At 42.5% G+C, this 20161-nt stretch overlaps 1 protein-coding gene and 1 non-coding gene across 5 annotated transcripts in view; one reads left to right on the forward strand and one right to left on the reverse strand.

Moving 5' to 3' along the window:
- The window catches only part of SUSD6 (sushi domain containing 6), a 97128-nt gene that overhangs the window by 51038 nt on the left and 25929 nt on the right, over positions 1-20161 (reverse strand). For 2 of the 4 annotated variants that reach the window (XM_055303751.1, XM_055303754.1), the window contains one exon: positions 1638-1842. In XM_055303751.1, the coding sequence (XP_055159726.1) occupies positions 1638-1758 (121 nt within the window). In that variant the 5' untranslated portion in view covers positions 1759-1842. Of the gene's footprint in view, positions 1-1637; positions 1843-2113; positions 2234-7138; positions 7317-20161 lie in introns of those variants that run through there. The other 2 variants (XM_055303752.1, XM_055303753.1) reach the window with 2 other exon arrangements.
- On the forward strand, positions 12674-12781 carry LOC129496537 (U6 spliceosomal RNA). Its single transcript, XR_008661810.1, has one exon. It is a non-coding gene; the product is annotated as a U6 spliceosomal RNA (small nuclear RNA).

Below are 20161 nucleotides of genomic sequence, written 5' to 3' on the forward strand. Positions count from 1 at the left end.
GGAACAACAAATGTGTAACTGTTTCTCCCAATAATTCTGAAGAAAAAGCTTATATGCACCATTATCTGTATGTGTTGAGTAAGCAGGTGGTGGGAGCTAATAGAGAATGAGGAAGAGCACTGAGCGATGGGGACTCTATACATTACACTCCAGAATCTAGCTAAGATCCCTCTCCAGGGAACTCTGTCCAAAGAAAACTGCCATATACATGTACCTAATGAGGTCTAGTAGGGGCCCCCATACTGTTGAGTTCAATCATTATTAGTTGAGGGGTACTTGGGTGGTTCAGTTGTTTGGGCTTCCAACTCTTGACTTCAGCTCAGGTTGTGATCTCAGGATTGTAGGATCCAGCCCCATATTGGGCTCCCCACTCAGCTCAGAGTCTGCCTGTCCCTCTTCCTCTGCTCCTCCCCCACTTGTGTGCACGTGTGTGCTTGCTTTCTCTCTAATAAATACATAAAATCTTTTTTTTTTTTAAGATTTTACTTATTTATTCATGAAAGACACACAGAGAGAGAAGCATGCTCCCTGCAGGGAGACTGATGTGGGACTCGATCCCCAGGACCGGGATCACGTCCTGAGCCAAAGGCAGATGCTCAACCACTAAGCCACCAAGGTGTCCCCATAAAATCTTTTTTTAAAAACTATAATTAGTTGAGACCTCTACTGGTGCTTGCAGATACAAAGGCTCTATCTATGGAGGTTCTCTAGCATTATCCAGAGGCCTATAGTACACACCCAAATACGCCCTTGCTAAAAAGAATGCTAGGTCTAGAGGACCACACATTGAGAACCTAGAACAGTCTTCAGAGCACTGCAAAAGGCAACAAGGATCATACAAACTCAAAAAGGCTCATGGCTGCATTTCTAGCCCCTTCTAGGGCTCTTGAAGCTCACCAGCTTGAACCAGAAAGTCCTTAGAATCATGAAAATATAGATGGAGGAAACTGGATATGACCTTAAAGGTATCCAGGTCAACCCCTTCATTTGATAAATGGAGAAACTGAGCCACATAATGGCTACATGGCTTGTCCAAGATCACGAAATTTATAGTGTCAGACAAGGTTACAATATCCCAACTCTACTTATTCTGAGAGAAAACAAAAAGACAAAAAAAACAAACAATAAAGAGCTAACAATCATGAAGTGCCTATTGTTATTTCAGACGATCTTCACAACCACCCTCCAAGGTAGCTACTAACTAGTATTATCCCATTCTGTGGCTGAAGAAACTGAGGCTTACAGAAGCTAGACCTACTCAGGTCCCAGAGCCAGCAACAGTAGCACTGGACTCAGAATACAGCAGTCTGATTCTAAAACCTGCACCCTGATGCCCACCATGCTCTGAACCCTACAGATAAGCTCCATCCTACCTGATGACACCAGCTGCGGGGAGAGGGCTGATAATGTCGTCCTCATAGGTTCCTACACACCTCTCCTCCAGTTGGCTGAGGAGGCCCCTTCCTGCCAGACCCCCAGGACTGGCCCCCTGCTATACCACAGCATAAAATCCCACCACCACCCTCTGCTCTCTCTGCAATTGGCCTCTAGATGGAGAGTCCCCTATCTGGGCTTCAGAGAAACAATGGCACTGAGTTTTTTCCCTCCCACACACACAGAGGCAGGCCAGAACCCACCTGAGGCAAGTCCGTCTCCAAAGAGGGTGCTAAGGATCACCAGCGGAAGGAACACTCCATGTCCCACGGAGGCCACGGCCAACGCTGAGGTGCTCTTTGGTGCTATCCTGCCATGGCACATCTTTTATCCGTCCAAGTTATTTTAAAAAGAAAAAATTTAAAAGCCAGAAGTAAGAATTCTGAAGTCAGCAGCAGGCAGATTTACCTATAAAAAAACAAACAAAAAACAAGGACATATGTAAAAACTTCAGCCATAAGTAAGGTGCAGGTAGGCACTTCGGTAAGGAAGCTATAATCACATACAAAGTTGAAAGAATTCTAGTAACTGAATTCCTGCTACCAAGAAGAACAGGTACATAAGTGGCTTTTTAATGCATTATCTGGGGAAATGCTGAGGCCTGCAGCAAGCTGCCATCAGCGTCTGCATCAAGGAGCCAGATCCTCGTAATAGGCCAAGGAGACAAGCACAGGCTTACCTGGAGATCTGCTGTCAGGCACAGCAGAGCTTTCAGAAACTGCCCTGGCTCTGCCCCACCGCCTCCAACAGAGAGGAGGAGAGAGGCAGCTGTTGACACAGAGTGCTACACCCGAGTCAGGCTTTGCCTCTGCCACTTGGACTGAGTGAGTTCAACCAACCGAAAGGAAAAAAAAAAAAAATAGAGAACACGTGTCTTAAAGAGAGAAATACACCGCCTAAAGAAGGAATGCAGCAGCAGGAGCCAAGGGCCCATGGCTAGGCTTGCTCAACTGCCAGAGGCTGGATGAGCCCCTGAGGATCTGATGCTGACTGCACAGCCATGAATCTCAAAAATGGACCAATTAATCCAGGCTCACCCGACACACCTGTGACTCCAGAGGCCACACTTCTTGGCTGTACCTGACAAGGACTGGGGGGAGAACCACAACTGACTTCAGAAGACTAGGAACCAGAGTCTTTGGGGAAAAAATAAACAAAAAAACAACAAAAAAAATAGAGGTCAAGACTTTTAGGGATTATTTTCTATATGCCTTCAGAGAAGCAGCTGAATTGAAAATACATTATGATACAGGCCTATTATATTTTAGTTAACTCATTTGATTTCATTTATCCTTGTTTATAACAGGTATTCCAATAAGATTACGCTCTCCTTTTAAATTCTATATACATACCTTCTCCATTAATAAGGCTTTATGTAATAAATAAGGGAGCCTGCCATCTACAATCCTAATAAAGGATGCCCCTCAGATTCTGCCAGGAATATTAACCAGCCCTGCCTTCCTAATACGTCTGAAGCTTTGACTCAGGCCTAAATCCCCCGCTAAAGAGAGTTACTTCAAACAGCAACATGAATTATCTTCATACGAAGGGAAAGCAGCCACGCTGGTCTTCAATGAGCATGAGCCAGGGGTTCAAGAACAGAGCTAACCACTGGGTCCTTACTCACTATTCCCAAGTAGCTGTGACTATAGCAGTCTTCTGTCTACAGCTTTTACCCAGGCTCCAACTTTAAAGCTATAGAAAAGGCATGGTTCATAAAGAGGTCTAGAGTGGAGTGCAAGTGCCCCAAAACAGTATACAAAACTGTGTGTAAATAGGCAGAAAGTGTATACGTTTATGTGGCTAAGAACATTAAAGTTGGAATGCCAAAATTCAAATCTGTTTCCTCTGTCATGACCATATGACCAAATCATTTTCTTAGCCTCAGCTTCCTCATCTGTAAAATGGGAACAGTAACCATAATTCTTCATAGTTTTGACATAAGGATTAGGATCAGAGAAAACACTTGGCAGTGCCTGGCACTTTTGCAAATCCTCAATAAACACTGCCTGTTATTGCTGTTGTAATTATTAATAATCCCTGAGCTAGAGGGACCTTAGGGATCATCAGGCTTCACCTCCTCATTCGATAAATGCCAAAACCAAGGTCAGAAGAGGTTAAAGAATATGCCCAGTTATCAATAGGCCTTTTGGTGCTGCCATTTTGGATTCATTCACAGCAGGTATCTCTACCAGGCAGTCATCATCCTCTCAAGGCAACAACCAGTGGATCGTTGAGAGTAATACCTGGTTGTGCCACAGCACAGTACATGCACAACAAATATTTCTCTAGTGAATGAATGAGGCTGGATCAGAGTAGTGCTTAGATGCTCTTTGCACAAGTGACAGTAATCAGTAAAGACTACCCAGAGGAGATGATGCTGACTACTAGTGCCTATGTTGAGTGAAAAAGAAGGAAAAAAATAAGGTACTAAATACAAGTGGACGAGAACAATGGGAGCACAGCATTCTTGGCAGAAGCTAGAGTCAAAGGCTAGGCTAAGGAATTTAAACTTTACCTTGAAAACCATGTAGAGCTTACAGGATTACAGAGAAGTTACAAGACCAAATCCATTTAGGAAGATCACTCTGGAGAGGATTTTGGGGTCAGCGTAGGGGGCACCAACTGGTAAAGGACCTTAAATTTAGTATTTTATAATTAATGTGGAGTTCTTTTGAGAGCAATCTGACATCTGTCTCTAAAATGCACACATTCTCTAACCCATCAGTTATGCTTTTAGAACCTATCCTCAAAAGTCACATGAGCAATGATGTAGATGCAAGATGTTCACTGTATTCTTTGTACTGGCAAAAGATTGAAGTGAGATGAGTTAAACAAGTTGTCATACACACGTAATGGAATATTATGCATTGGTTTGCAAAGAACTAGGCAGGTCAGTCTGTACTCATATATGCAATGACTTCCAAAATTAGCATATGGAGAAAATCATTTGTGGTATGCATGTATTTTTTTTTTAAATTTTTATTTATTTATGATAGTCACAGAGAGAGAGAGAGAGAGAGGCAGAGACACAGGCAGAGGGAGAAGCAGGCTCCATGCACCGGAAGCCCGATGTGGGATTCGATCCCGGGTCTCCAGGATCGCGCCCTGGGCCAAAGGCAGGCGCCAAACCACTGCGCCACCCAGGGATCCCTGTATGCATGTATTTTTAAAGAGGATACACATACACACACCTATATGCCCTGAAAATCCCTGGAATGATGCACAAGAAATCAGCTAACAACTGCCTTCAGCAAGGAGAGGTAAGTGGTTAACAGGAAAAGAATTCATTTTTCACTGTTTGTATTCCCTCTTAATCTCCCGAGTCTTGTACATTGTATATGTATTACCTATTAAAATAGATAAAATGTAAAGTAAAATTAATATAGCAAGGTTTTCCTCTAAACCGCCTGCCTCTTCTTTCAACAAACTGATATTTAAATAAACCTGATTCCTTCTCCTGCCAGGAATACAGGCACTTTCAGGGCTCAGCACAAGACATCTCCTGGAGGAATTCTTTTCTGACACCCCACACTACACCCAAATCCAGTAGGACTAATTCCCTCCTGAGTCCCAAAGTGTCTTGAGCACCCTGCTAGGAGTATACCTCTAATAGGTTAATATACCTACATGTTTATTTGTCTCACCTCACCAGACTCAACATTCCTTGAAGGCAGGGACTGTGACTTACTTAACAGAAAAGACAGCCTGGCACCTGACAGGCAGGGAACAAACATTTACCAAACTCATGAACACTGTGGGGAGGAGCCAGTATAGAATTAGGAAGAAAATGCACACATCTTTTCTCTCTTCTTTGCAAAGCCCCCATTGTCATTATTCCCATCAAGAGAAAGGGTAAATAGAGGGCAGTGTAGTGTTTGCATGCAACCAAGAGTTAGCACTTCAGAAATACTACAGAGAAAAGGGAATCCTCACAACCTTAGGGTATTGCTCATAATGGGAGAATCCACCTACTGTGGAGAAAGGGTGTCACCTATATACATCTTATCATTTTAAGAAGGTATCTGCTTTGAACATAGAATTAAGAAATAAAATAAAACCTGAATTGTGACTTTAGACCAAGTAAAAAGAAAAACACTTCAGAATAAATTAACTAGATATTAATTACCCCTAGAGAAATGCACAAAAACACAAAGGAAGAAGAAAGAAGAAGAATCCATTTCACTTGAGTATTCCTTTGGTACCTTTCTTCTCCAGAGATTGTCAGGGGCTGGGGGAGGAAGGAATAGGGAGTTAGTGTTCATTAATAAGTACAGACTTTGAGTTTTGCCAGATGAAGAATTCTGGAGATGGATAAATAAACGGTGGTGATGGTTGTACAACAATGTGAATGCACTCATGCCACTGAACTGCACACTTAAAAATTGGTTAAGATGATCAATTTCATTTTATATGTATTTTACCACAAAAAAATTTTGGAAAAATTATGATTAAAGAGGAGCCTGGAGCTAAGCTTCATGTTCAAAGCTGGCACTCATCCACCCTCACAAGGCATATAACATTTAAACTTAAGAGGTAGGGATCCCTGGGTGGCTCAGCGGTTTGGTGCCTGCCTTTGACCCAGGGCACGATCCTGGAGTCCCAGGATCAAGTCCCGCATCGGGCTCCTGGCATAGAGCCTGCTTCTCCCTCCTCCTGTGTCTCTGCCTCCTTTCTATGTCTATCGTGAATAAATAAATAAATCTTTAAAATAAAAAAATAAACTTAAGAGGTAAAGAGGAGAGGAAAGGGTCTGGGGACTGCAAGTCAGTCCCCTCTCTGCCACCAAACAGCTGGCTGGTCATGAAGGCTCCCTGGCATCTGTTTCCCATCTATAAAAAGGCTCAAGGCCTCTCCCAGCCACAAAATTCTCCACAACATCCAAGCTTCTCTGTCTGTGTAAAATAGATCTCTCCTCTATCAGCCTGCTTTCCTTTCTAAAATATAGGGTGAGGAGGAGTCATGGAAAATGTACACTCATCCTTGCCATATTCTTTCTCGGGACTAGTGCTGCTGCCCCAATAGCATGTGGTAAAGAGAGACCCCATGAGGAAGAATGTCAGGCTCTCAAGGTCAGTGTTTGGTCTCTCCCACCTCTGTGAATTCTGAACATTAAAAGCTGCGTGAATGCTCTGCTAACATCATGGACACTCATTTCCTTTCAGAACAATCCTCTGTGATGATCTATGACTCTCATCATGGGGAAGCCACTTACCTCACCTTGGCTTCTGTTACCTTATCTATAAAATGGGGCTGTTGTTTGCTTTAAATATCTCCCTACTCTCCATTGAGGCTCAAAAAGGACAAAATACAAAGGACAGCTTTGTAAACTGGCAAGACTTGGGTCCTTCTATCTACAGTCTTGGCCTCAGAGCTAAGACAGCAGAGGGCTATCTGAGAAACTGCTCATCAAAAATGATGATGAAAACATGACAGACTTCTGGAATAAAGGGCAACCTGTAACACAAGCCTAAAGTCCACAAGATTTGCTTGCTTTTTGTTGCCACAGATGCTTCCAGATTAACTAAAGAGCCTGAAAAAATTAAAAGTATTCTGGGAGTCACCTTCAAAAATGGTTCACAGACTAGGGAAGCAACAGTAGCAGGTGGGGAAGCAGCCATGAAACAACCAAGGCACTCTGCCTCTGAGACAGCTCAGGGCCCAGACCGCCTCAGCCCATGTGCCTGGTTGCCCTGGGGCCTACCTCTGTGGAGAAATGTCACAGTCCTGGGACGCCTGGATGGCTCAGTGGTTGAGCTCCTGCCTTTGGACCAGGGCATGATCCTGGAGATCTGGAATCAAGTCCCACATCGGGCTCCCTGCATGGAGCCTGCTTCTCTCTCTGCCTGTGTCTCTGCCTCTCATGAATAAATAAATAAAATCTTAAAAAAAAAAAAAAAGAAAGAAATGTCACAGTCCTGTGGAAGTAGCAGGGTCATGTCACACTCTACTGAACTCTCCTCTGTGGACAGGAGTCTTGACTGTCAAACGTGGCTCCCAGGTGCTAAGTGGGTTTCTCTACAGTTCTAAGAGATCAGCCTCAATCTACATGTAATTTTCAGGACAGATTATTTCCTAAACCACGACCCATCTCTCTGTTAGTTAAGACAGTGAACTGGATGGGTTATACAAACATAAATCCTTTTCTTGGCTCAGACCTAGTCCAGAAAGGGGATGGTGGCAGTGGAAAGTCTACAACAAGAATGTTTGTTTCTTTGATTATCCATCATCACCAACCCCAATGCTGCTATGTGATGGGGGATGACAGAGAACAGTTCATGAAATGTGATCAGAATTTAACCAGTTAATTACCTTTAACTGGAAAGTGTAAGAAGTCCTAACTCTGTAAAGTCCAAAGTCCCCCAAAGGGTGTGATAAGAGAAGTGGCTAATATACCAAGAAGGCCTCCCTTATTGCTCCCTTTCTTCCCTTCTATGTCTCCTCTACTTCCCTCCCACTCATCCTGAAATAGCTGGGCCACAGCAGCAAAAGATATCTAAACGTTTATCAGATCTTAATGCCTCCCACTGTTCCCTCCAAAATGAAAAAAAAAAAAGGAAGTTACTTCTAGATGTCTTCAGTTTCCTTTATTCCCCCCCATGACTCCTTCCAATCTTGCTAACCTCTACATCTTCCCCTTTCTTTGTTCAGTAGGCACAAAGTCTGCTACTGGGCTTGGAGATCCTTGCCAGCCAGAATATTACTTCATCCATTTTCTTTTTATGTCCAGTTCCAAAGTCCGAAAGACACAAAGTCAAACTCTCGTTAAAATTCACCTCCTAGAAATCCCAAAATAATCCTCAGCTTTCCTCATAAACCACCTAAGCCAGAGTAGGGTAGGTGTTAGAGGTTTTTTTAAAATTGCTTTGATATTATTTGTATCTTTGTCTGGTTTCCCCAGAACTGGTCCCCACACCCTCCTGTTGTCACGCTTTACCCCTACTGTATTCCTCAGGCTTCAGACAGCAGGGACACTAACAGACACACTACCCCCACCCCATCCCTAAGCCTCTCTTTAGCAGTCTCCAACATCTATTCCAGAACCTAAGAGCAGGATGATTGCAGCATGGATCTAAATGCACAGGACAGCTCTAAGTCCCAGCTCCACCAACCAACAGTGGACTGACCTCAGGCAAGTCAATTATTCTTCCTGGTCCTCAGGGTGGGCCTGGATGATCCCCAAATGCCCTTTCAGTTCTAAGGAATCTGGAATGTCTTCTAGGGAATAGGAGGGGCCCAGAAATATTTCCTCTGAAAACATAAGTCAACAAAAGTTCTAACTAGAAGGAAGAAATGTTAAATCCATCCTCTTTGTTCTGCATGAGCAGTCCTCTCTCCCTTGGTCTCCGAAGACCCACTTAGCATCCATCTCCTTCTGTACTGCAGCAAACTCAGGAAACTCCACTTTTCCATTTAGAGCTTAATCAATCCATCAGCACATTTGTATAGGCCATCCGTACACAGCGTTCCTAAAGCGCTTTCCAAAAATAACAAATGTCTTTAAAAAAAAAAAAACCCAGCCTGTGTGTGAGTGCGTGCGCGCGCGGGCACACACAGATCACTGTAGAGCTATAGGGGCCCAGAGAGAAAGAGAAAAGACACAAGAGAGAAGGACAGAAGAGAACAAGACTTGACACAGGACAGAAAAAAAGGTGAGGGAAGGCAGAGTGGCTGTGAGCAGGAACTTGGCTCAGGCTGTAAATTTCCAGCCCTGAAGCAGGAAACCACTTCTCTAGTCCCAGCTTCACCAATAACTCATGGGCTGAACTAGGACAAATCACACCACCTCCCTATGCCTCTTTCCTCATCAGTAAAATCAAACAGTTCAACTAAATATTTCTCAAAGAGGCTGGTATCGTGGAAAGATTCTAACAGACTGGGCCAGAATCTCTGCTCTGCTCGGATATTATTAGTTGAGTAGTCTAGGGCAAATTATTTTCAGTTCCTATCTATAAACTGGATACACAATACCCACTTCATTGGGTAGTTGTGAGGGGGTAATGAGATAAACGTGAAGGACGCAGAATGGGGTAAGGGAGAGTGGGCACTCAAATTAGTCGTTGGCTCAGGCCCCTTCCTGCTCTAACAGGCCATGATTGAGCGTCCACTGAATTCCCAAAGGGCTGGAAACGTATGCCCTAAAACTAGGCTCAAAACACAGTTAGTTTAGAGGGAAGAACAGCCAACAGGTTAAACAAGTGAACCACCAAGGTTCTCCTCCATGAAGGTCTAAAAATATATTTTTTAAGGAACATTTCCTTCCCTCAAATTAAATAATCATGTATGTGACTATAGTAAGGCAATATTTGTGAAAAGGGGACCTGGGAGGCTTTCTACTCTGAACATGTATGGAAGGATGAGGCACAGAGCTTACATATTTGTTACACACACACACGCACACACACACTCACTCTACCTCATTAAATAGGGGCTATTACCCCTTTTTTTACAGATAAATGAAATCCAATGGGCCAAAATATATTCTCCTCCTGCTTTCCTACTTCAAAAGGCTCCCTGCACTTCTGTTTTCCAAATACAAGGTCAAGTTTAGTTGCATCTCTTCTGAGTAAACTCATCAATTCAGCCCACAAGCATGGAAGGCCCTTCTGAACTCAAAGTGTCACTACTGGGACCAAGAATGGGACAACCAATCATATCCCTCCCTAGGGCCTACTCACAGTTACTTAACTATTGTTGTAGGCTGCATTTACTGCAGGTAGTAAATTCCTGTAGAAACCACTAACTCTGCCTCTTTCTACACACCAAAGTGTTCAACATTTACTTATTCACTGAAGGGGGAAAAGAGATAACCCCAAAAGACATAATGTGTATAGGAAATACAAGATATCAAAGTCGTAGCAGACATAAAACAGGAGGGGAAAGGGGCATAAATCCTGAAGTTTTGGCCAGATAGCAAAACACGTGCTTGGTAGAAGGGGCTATAATTGGTTTCTAGACTCCAGAGATATATCTATGTGTCATCACACACCTCTGGCTTGGTTCCCATCAGAGCTGAGTGGAGCAGGCTTCAATACCCACTGGGCAAATAAAGTCTGGGAAGCTGATTTGCTAAATCTGACTTCTTAGGGCTCTGTGTTTGCAGTGACTATACTGCAATACAGCAAATATTTACTGGCTGTCTTCAGAGCAAGGCTTGGGTGATCACAGAGATGAAGTGTAGCACAGACATGAATTCCTTACTCTCAGGGAATTCACAATCTACGTGAGAGGAATTATAGGCTTATCTATATATAACATTGTGAAAGTTACAAGGGTCCAATAAAAGGGCTGTTTCTTTTAAAAGTGCTATGAGAATGCAGAGATAGGAATAAAGACTTCTGAGTGGAATTGGGGGAAGTGAAAAGTTGAACTGGACCTTGAAGATCATGCATTTACCTAGGGAGCTCTCAGGACAGATTTGCATGCATAGTGCTAATTATAAAGAAAGAAAAGGAAATGGAAAGCCATTCACCAAAAGGATGGCAGAGACAGAGAGAGAGAGAGAGAGAGAGAGAGAAGGAAAAAAAAAAGTGGTAATTTTGTCTGCCAGGCCCACAGAAAGTTCTGTCTGGTAATAGAAATAAATATCTATATACCTTCAATCAAGATGTTTAGGTGCTAGATTTTGGTTTCCAAAGTACCCAAAACTGTGTAAGAAACACCTCCTCCAGGTCAAAAATAGCAAACCCAAGAGAACTGGCCGATGCAGTTATGTTTACTTTTTACCATTTCTGTGGATCACTTCCCAAAGGCCCCCAATGGGATGATATAAACAGGTCTGTGTCACTTCCTGGTTCTCAGGCCTTCTGCTACATTCCCAGTCAGTCTGGGAAGGCTGCCTATTTAAAAATAAACTTTAAAAAACTCACCAAAACCCCAACTCTAAACCACCCTTTCCTCTACTTCATTCAATTTCACTAAAATTAAAAGGGACTGAGTGAGAAATGAGACACAAATGACCACAAAGAATGAATTCTCAGCTCAAAACTAAAATATATGCTGCAATCAGGGTCAGGAGATCTGGATTCTACTCATGTTCTGCTTCTAACTGGAAAACTTGACCTTGAGCAAGCAAGATGCTGCATCTTTCTGCACAATAGCTGCTTCAGCATACTTAACTCCAATGAAGTTATCCAATCATTTTGGACCTCAGTTTCCTCATCTATAAAATAGTGCCAATAGCTACCTCATGGCTAAAAGTATTATACAAAGAAATGCATGCAAAGCACTTAACATAACACCTGGCACTTAGTGAGCTGTCAAACATAAGTAGATATTGATATTATTACCACCTATCATTATTATTATTATCATTATTTTCTGAATATATAAGGGTTGAACTAGATGACCACTACCTGAAGAGCTTCTCTGGTTCCAAAATTCTATGATTTTAAGTCACTGTCTCCTTTTCTTAAGGGTCTGGATGGAAAGGAAGAAAATAAACTTGGCAAAACATGACAGTTACACATCCTCAGGATTTATTTATGTCACAAACACTAGAATACAATTAATAAATCCATCAGTAAGTAAAAGGGGCCATATTACCCTCCCCACTGGAAACGTCTTACCTATTTCTGCATTAAACCAATAGCATGTGGTAATAAGTACACCCATAACACACTGGCTCTACTCCCATGAACACCAAGGATAATGCCCTCTTAGGCCAACACAATCTGATTTCACCCACCTCATCTTTAACTGTCAGAAGCTCCTTAGAGCAGCCCTGAAAAACAGCTCAGTAGCCAACCCAATCCACTCATTCCTAATAATGACTAATCCCTCCACAAAGTGTTCCTGTTTAAAATTAAAAAGTGTCTTCTTAACATAATTTGAATACGGCCAAAAGTCAAATGTCCTTCCCAAAAGTTAGTGTAACCAGAGCTATTTAGCTTTATCAAGGCCAAAGTGCTAGCTAAACTATAATTAAATTCAAATGAAATTAATACACTTTTCCTTTTATGTATTTACTTGGTGTCCATGACGTGCCAAATGCCACAGAAAATGCCAAGAAGTAACAGGATGGAGTGAGAACAGTAGAGGGTGGTGCTGAGGCTTTTGGCTTAAGTTACAGGGTGATTGGTGAAAGCTACCAAAGGAGAGAAAGAACACAGGTGGACAAGCAGATTTTAATGAAGAATGTAATCAACTAAGTTCAGATTATTCTTGGACATGTTGAATTGTAGTTGCTTCAAGGACATTCAGGTAGAAAGGTCTAGCAGGCAAATTAGAAATGAGTACGGTGCTCACTTCAGCAGCACATATACTAACTTTGGAACAATCCAGAGAAAATTAGCACAGCGCCTGCATAAGAAATGAGTATGAAATTCCACAGAGCACTTTGAGCTTGGAGTTAGCAGCTTATGAGTGATAGTTGAAACCATGCACAATAGATGGACTCACCCAAGAGAGCTGAGTGGGAAGAGAAGGAAGTCAGGACAGAATCCTGGGAAGAGCAGTAACTTTTAAAAGGAGCATTGTTAAGGAAAGCCCATGGAAAATACTGCTAAAAGTACGAAGAAACTAGGGACTGTGCATCAGAGATGCCAAGGAAGGGACAGAGATAGTCAAGGAGGATATAGAGGGAGTTGGCAGTGAAGGTCCAGTAAGATGAAGGCTGATCTGGTCATGAAATCCTTAGTGACCTCATCAAGAACAGTTTCATTTGAGTGGTAAGGGCAGAGCATATGGATCTTAACATGAATCCAAAGTGAGGAAGTGGACACAATGAAGGCAAAACTATCAGGGGCAACGAGTTGAAAAAAGGGGAGAAGAAAGACTGGAGGATGGCTAGAAGGAATTTGTATCTTATAAGCCATGCCTTCTCAGTTAACCCAAGGATTTTATTAAGATTCCTGAACTGCCCAGATAGTTTGGAGAGTCTCTCTGAACTGACACTCCCGTAATGCTGTGGTTGGCCAAAGCTAGGGAGAAGCTGGAGATGAATATCAAAGAGCTGCCTGTTTTCTTAGTGTTCAACACCAGCAAAACAGCCTCTCCAGGGGCACCTGGATGGCTCAGTCAGTTAAGCGTCTACCTTCGGCTGGGGTCATGATCCCAGGGTCCTGGAGTTGAGCCCTGCCTCGGGCTCCTTGCTCAGCGAGCAGCCTGCTTTTCCTTCTCCCTCTGTCTGCTGCCCTCCCAGCTTGTGTGCGCGCTCTCTCTCTCGCTCTCTCTCCTCCCTTCTCTATGTCAAATAAATAAATAAAATCTTAAAAAAAAAAAAAAAGCCTCTCCATCCCATTACCCCTACCCCAAAACTGCTACATCTCTAAGATTCCTGAGTGGGAAGAAACAGTCAACCTAGTAGCAGGGCCAGAAGTGACCTTTCCTTGTGTCTCTCAGGCCTTAAGATTCTCCATAAACATGGTCCCACTACCTGCCATTTTCCTCCTTTCTACTCAAAGGTCTACCTGAGTATTTTCCCTTGAGGTTTGGTTCAGGCTCAGGATTCCAGGAGCATGTTCCTCACCTCCATCTCCTGAAGCTTAACAGCCCCAATGAGGTATGCACTTAAGCCAAACAAGACATTGTCTTCTGGTTCCAAATGTTCTCCTCCATCTTGTGTAAATTCCAAGAAGCCTCTGAATCTATAACCAAACCATGACTCTTCCTGTCCTCTCCCTCACAAATTACTCAAACTTCCTGTAAGTTGTCAAGGTTGGACTGTAAGGCCCCAAGCAAAAACAAGAAACAGGAACTTGCTTATTGTTCCTTCCCCTTTGATTAGTCCTACGCCCCTGCCTCCACCTCTACTCTCCACCAAGGCCTGCAAGCTCCAGTTCTAGTTCCAATCATACCTCTGGTTCTCCAGATGTAGGGCTCTAAATCAGGACCTGAAAAGAAAGGAATCTAATTCACAACAGATATTCTCTTAAATCTCCAAACACAGACTCTAAAAGGAACCTCAAATTAGTCAAAGTTCAGGTAGAAGTACCAATCAAAGAACTTCAGAAAGTCCAAGTTACATCCCAGAAGATGTTAAGGGGAATTATGATAAACACAGCAGATGAGAAAGAGACATCATAAATTAATAAGGGAATCTGGTATTTCCTTCCAGACAAGGCACCTGGACTCATTCCTAACAAATATCTTCCTTATAGAACTTACTGACCTCAGTCAGCACCTAAATTGGGCCCCTACATATTCTAGATGCCATGAAAGGTACAAAGATGGAGAAAAGCATATGCCATAAAAGAGATTATAGTCTACTGGGGGTAGATAAGACACATATACAAATAACTACAATATGAGGTAGAAAGTGAAAATACATGGGTGATATATAGCCAAAATGTCAAAGACAAAACACGGAAGTAAGCTGGAACCCAGAAGAGGGAAACGAAACTATTAATTACAAGATCATTCAATGTAGGTTTTAGAGTTACACAAAAGGGACTTCAAATCCTGATTCTGCCTCTTGCTTCTTACAGGTCCTAGGTATACTGTTTTAACTGCTATAAGCCTCTGTTTTGCCATGTATAACACAGGGATAACAATACCTTTTTCACAGAATTTCAGAGTCCATGATTCACACATTTTTGGAGAGTTTAATATAGTATCTGGCACAGAGTAAGACTAGGTAAGGTGGAAGGGGCACTGCACATAGAGAGTTAATGCTCTTCCTTTTCCCACACAAGGCTACCTGGACCTAACTCGTGCACAGGCAGCTAGGCCCCTGCTACTTGCTCATCAACTGTGCCTATTACTATTAGTTCAGTTAGCTGCCCAGGTTAAATGGGAACATGGCCAGGAGGTGCAAGGAGGAGACTCAGTGTGTGTGTATATATATATATATGTGCATGTTCATGTCAGGATAACACCTGGAAGCACACCCCCAGCTTTCTGCCAGAAAGTGCAGCACTAAAATACAGGTAAAATGACAGATTATACCATGTATATAGCATGTTACTGAACCATACTATTCTTTTGGATGTAGGTGTTCAATTAATGTGTGGCAAAATGACATGACCCGAATCTGGCTGAATTCTCAAAATTCCTCTCAATGGATCCATTTTTCGACAAGCAAATATAGGAGGACAAAGACATCCAAGGTTAAAAATTGGTCTGAGGTGACAAGCCAAAGGACTTCCACCTCCAGTCATGATGGAATAATGGACTAGATTTACTCTCTCTCCCTAAACAGCAAAAAGCTATATATAATATATGAAATAATAGTTTTCAGATATTCAACAATAGGCAGCACAGGGCAGTGATCCTTGAATAAAGGGAAATGAAGTGAACCCTACTGGTGCCCTACTAACTCTGAGGAGTCTCCAGGACACAGCAGAGAGGAGAAACCTGAAAGAGTTCAACTGAGTCAAAGAGACAGAGCTGGGAATTGGGGGAGACCAATGTGGCTAGAATTGATAGGACAAAATAACTGAAAAGCAGCAGCCACAAAGAGAAAAAGCCTCAGAGATCTGTAGAGAGTTCTCACTGAGTCAAAGAGACAGAGCTGGGAATTGGGGGAGACCAATGTGGCTAGAATTGATAGGACAAAATAACTGAAAAGAAGCAGCCACAAAGAGAAAAAGCCTCAGAGATCTGTAGAGAGATCTCCTTAAATCTTTGGCTGAGTACTCATCTGTGCATAGTGCAAGGAAAATTCACAATGCTGGGGGAAAGAATGAATGGAAAGAAGTGGCATAATCCTTAGAGTTCACGGCCAGAAATATTCATGTTCCTATTAGCCAAAGTGGAAAAATCTCCTAATACACAGGGTATCAGATGGAATCTTCAGAAGGATTTGGCCTTAGTAGTGGGACCATTCCAGTCCTAGACTACAGACTGTTCCGGACCCACCCTAACAAAGCTAGAAAGCAAGCCTCGAAATGAAAAGGATCAAATTCCGAGTAGCTGAACTGCTTCCGAAAACAAAGCCCAAAAGTACTGAAAGGAACACAGTTTCAGCACCCAGAAAAATAAAACTATGTCTCGCTTCAAATAATAATAATAATAATAATAATAATAATAATAATAATAATAAACAGGACTGCAAAGAGGCAGAAAAATATGACCATAACTAGAAGAATAATCAAACAATAGAAACAGGCACAGAATTGATCCAATGATAAAATTAGTAGACAAGGATGTTAAAACTTCTATTTAAATATACTCCATGTATTCAAGAGAGAAGAGGAAGGCATGACACAACAAGGAAAGAAATGGAAGAGATAAAAAGATCCAAATAAACTTCTAGAAGGAAAAATACAAATATCTTAAGGAAAAATATATAGGATGGGATTAACAGATTAGACACTGTAGAAGAAATTCATGAACTTGTAAACACAGCAAAAACTATCCAAAATGATATACAGAAAACATCAGTCAGTAGTGAGACACTATCATGCAGCCTAATATACATATATGTACATATATATTATACATACAAATAATATGTGTGCGTGTATTTTGGGGGTGGGGTAGGTAGACACAAAAAATTTTTCAAGAAATAATGGCAGAAAACTTTTCAAATTTGATGAAAACTATAAACCCACAAATCCAAGAGCTCATCATACTCCAAGAAGAAAAACAAAAAGAAAACACAAGGCACATCATAATCAAGATGCTGGAAATCAGTGATAGAGAAAATGTTAAAAGCAGCCATAGCAGGTGGAGGGGAAGGAGAGACATACTGCATACTGAAGAGCAAAGGATTACAGGTTTATTATTAGAAATAATGCAACCCAGGAGGTAATGGAGCATCATGCTGAAAATACTGGGGAAAAAAATAGTCTGGCCCTGGTTAAGGAAAAATTGACAAGAACTATGAAGTTCCCATCACTAATGCTTTTTGTGCTCTGGAGTAACATTTTTCATGGAGGCCTCTGGTGAGCATAAGATGGGGAGAGGAGGTGCTCAGTGGCCTTAAAAACACTTATAAGTACAGTAGCCTATGAAGAATGAAAAGAGGTAAAGACTCTTAGGTTCACACAGAGGGGCACTTAACCATGTTTTATACCAATGTATTCAGAGCATTACAGACTGTAGTTCTTATGCAGTCTTATGTCAATATTGCTTAACACAGTGGTAAAGAGACAAAGCAAGGTCTATCAGAGGATTCATCCCATCGGAAAAGAAAATCAAGTTAGAAATTAAAAGTAGGGGATCCCTGGGTGGCGCAGCGGTTTGGCGCCTGCCTTTGGCCCAGGGCGCGATCCTGGAGACCCAGGATCGAATCCCACATCGGGCTCCCGGTGCATGGAGCCTGCTTCTCCCTCTGCCTATGTCTCTGCGCCTCTCTCTCTCTGTGACTATCATAAATAAATAAAAATTAAAAAAAAAAAAAGAAAGAAATTAAAAGTAAATCTCATTAAGGAATGAGTTAGCCCTACCAGCATCAGGCCTGAGTAGGAGTACTGCCTTCAAGTTATACATACCTGCTGGTTAATGTGCCTGACTGGCCTCTACAGATTCAGATGAAATGTTTTTTCAGAATGGAAGAGCGCTGCTTGTGCAGAAGTAGTAACAATAACTAAAGATATGAATGAGAGTTACTCAATTCTTAGCTATGCAATCCAGCCCAGGGCAGCAGAATCTCCTCATTAAGTATCCTGGGCTGGTACCACATTCTTCAGAGTCCAGCCTGCAGCTCTGCATCCTGGTGGGACCATTAAGATGGCAACTTATCTGTCCCATGCATTGGCTGGTCTGGCCTCCCCACTAAACTGTAAGTGCCTAGAAAGGCCGGGGCCCCATCTGCTTTATGCTTTCTTTGTAACCCTGAGACCAACATACACTTAAAAAACACCACATAAAAAAACTCAGCATAGAGGAACTTGGATGGTTCAGTGGTTGAGCATCTGCCTTTGGCTCAGGTCGTGATCCCAGGGTCCTGGGATGAAGTCCCACATTGGACTCCCCAGCAGGGAGCCTGCTTCTCCCTCTGCATCTCTGTGTTCTTCATGAATAAATAAATAAAATCTTTAAAAAATAAAACAAAACTCAGCATAGGTACCCAAGAGGGACCTTCCTCCCCAAAATACTTGTTGCCTGAACTAGAGGTTCTAAACTGGGAGGGAATTTTAGCCCCCTCCCAGGGTATCTGATAATATCTAGAGGCGTTTTTTATTGTTATAACTTGGGGGGAGGGGTGCTACTGACATCTAGTGGGTAGACACCTGGGAGGCCACTAAACATCATAAGAAGTTTCACAAAAATTTTTTAAAAACCAAAGAATTCGTAACAAAGAATTATTTAGCCCAAAATGTCAACAATGCTGCAGTTGAGAACCCTGGCATAAGTGAATGAATGCTGAGCTGTAGCAGATGCCAATAGATCTACCTTACCTGCGCATGTAGTGTAAAAGTCTCACACCACTAGAAAGTCTCTTGTCCTAACACTGTCTGCAGAACAACACTTTGATCCTCCCATAGTCCCTAACTTGGGCTCAGAGTCCCTCAGAGAGAGGAGCTTAGTAGTTCAGACATCTGGCTTTTAACTGGAGCTCTGCCACTAGCTAATTCTGAACATGTCACAAAACTCTTCTGGGCCTGTTTCCTCCTCAGTAAAATAGAGGAAGAGTTCCTCCAGTTCTAAAGTTCTATTTGAAACACTAGGTTTGGCCTTATCTATTTACAGTAAGCCAAAGAGAAAGGGAAAAGATCCAGTCTTACTGTGAGTATGCACACCCACCCTCTGAAGGACAGAGGTTCTTATATTGTGGAAACCAATCTCATTAAGGAATGAGTTAGCCCAAACTGGGCCAAGGGGAGCTCCAGAGAAGCTAGGAACTCAGGCACAAGGAAGAGACATGCGAAAGGGCTCTGCAACTACTGAGTGAAAGGCCAGCCCAGGCCCTCAAGTTTAAAATATTTAAGTCCTTCACTAGCCTCCCTCCTGCCCTCCCCAGGTCAATCTTTTTAATCAGTGTTAAGAGGAGGAGGAGGAGGAGGAGGAGGAGGAGGAGGAGGAGGAGGAGGAGGAGGAGGAGGAGGAGGAGGAGGAGGAGGGCTTACTATTCAAACTATGGGTCACTGAACAGCAGCACTGGCAATCAGCTGGGAGCTTATTACAAACTCGAGAGGAATCTCAGCCTCCATCCCTTATCTCCTCAATCATAATCTGCATCGTAATAAAAGTCCGCAGGTGATTCCTATGCTTGTTAAAGTTTGAGAAGTCCTAGTTTAAAGTATGCTGCCCTCCTGTTCTCTGCATTGGCACCTCTTCACTTGGTAAAGATGACCTTAAGACTCTGTCTACATTCCTCCCTAACCCCACCTCTTGGCACAGCTTGTACACATGTGTACACACATACAGACCCCAGTTCAAAAACCTCCAAACCCAGAGTCATCAACAGTGACAGGGATAGGTTTACTTCCTCCCTGCCTCTTTCCTATGTCCACACAAGGCCAGAAACACAAGCAAAATCAGAGCTTTTGTAAGTGACTCAGCCCACCCCTGCTGTTCAAAGATTCCCTGGGAGAAGGGACAGAAAACTGGGTGGTGAACCCAAAGGTATAAACTCTAATGGAAAGAATCTCATCATTTACATCTGAACAGAGACCAACAGGGGTCCAATGTTTCATTTCTAAGGTTTGTTTTTTGCTTTTTTTGCTTTTTTCTTTTGCTGCTGTCTTACATTACATAAAGATTCTACATAAAGGGCTCATGCTAAAGGGCAAGACATACACACAGTAAACAAAAACACAGCAAGGGTTCTCCTAGCAGAGTGGTGGGGTGCAGCAATTGGAACAAAAACAAGACCTCAATGAAGAGCAGCATAACAGAG

This window comes from Nyctereutes procyonoides, unplaced genomic scaffold, assembly GCF_905146905.1.
Source record: "Nyctereutes procyonoides isolate TBG_1078 unplaced genomic scaffold, NYPRO_anot_genome, whole genome shotgun sequence".
Classification (NCBI taxonomy): domain Eukaryota; kingdom Metazoa; phylum Chordata; class Mammalia; order Carnivora; family Canidae; genus Nyctereutes; species Nyctereutes procyonoides.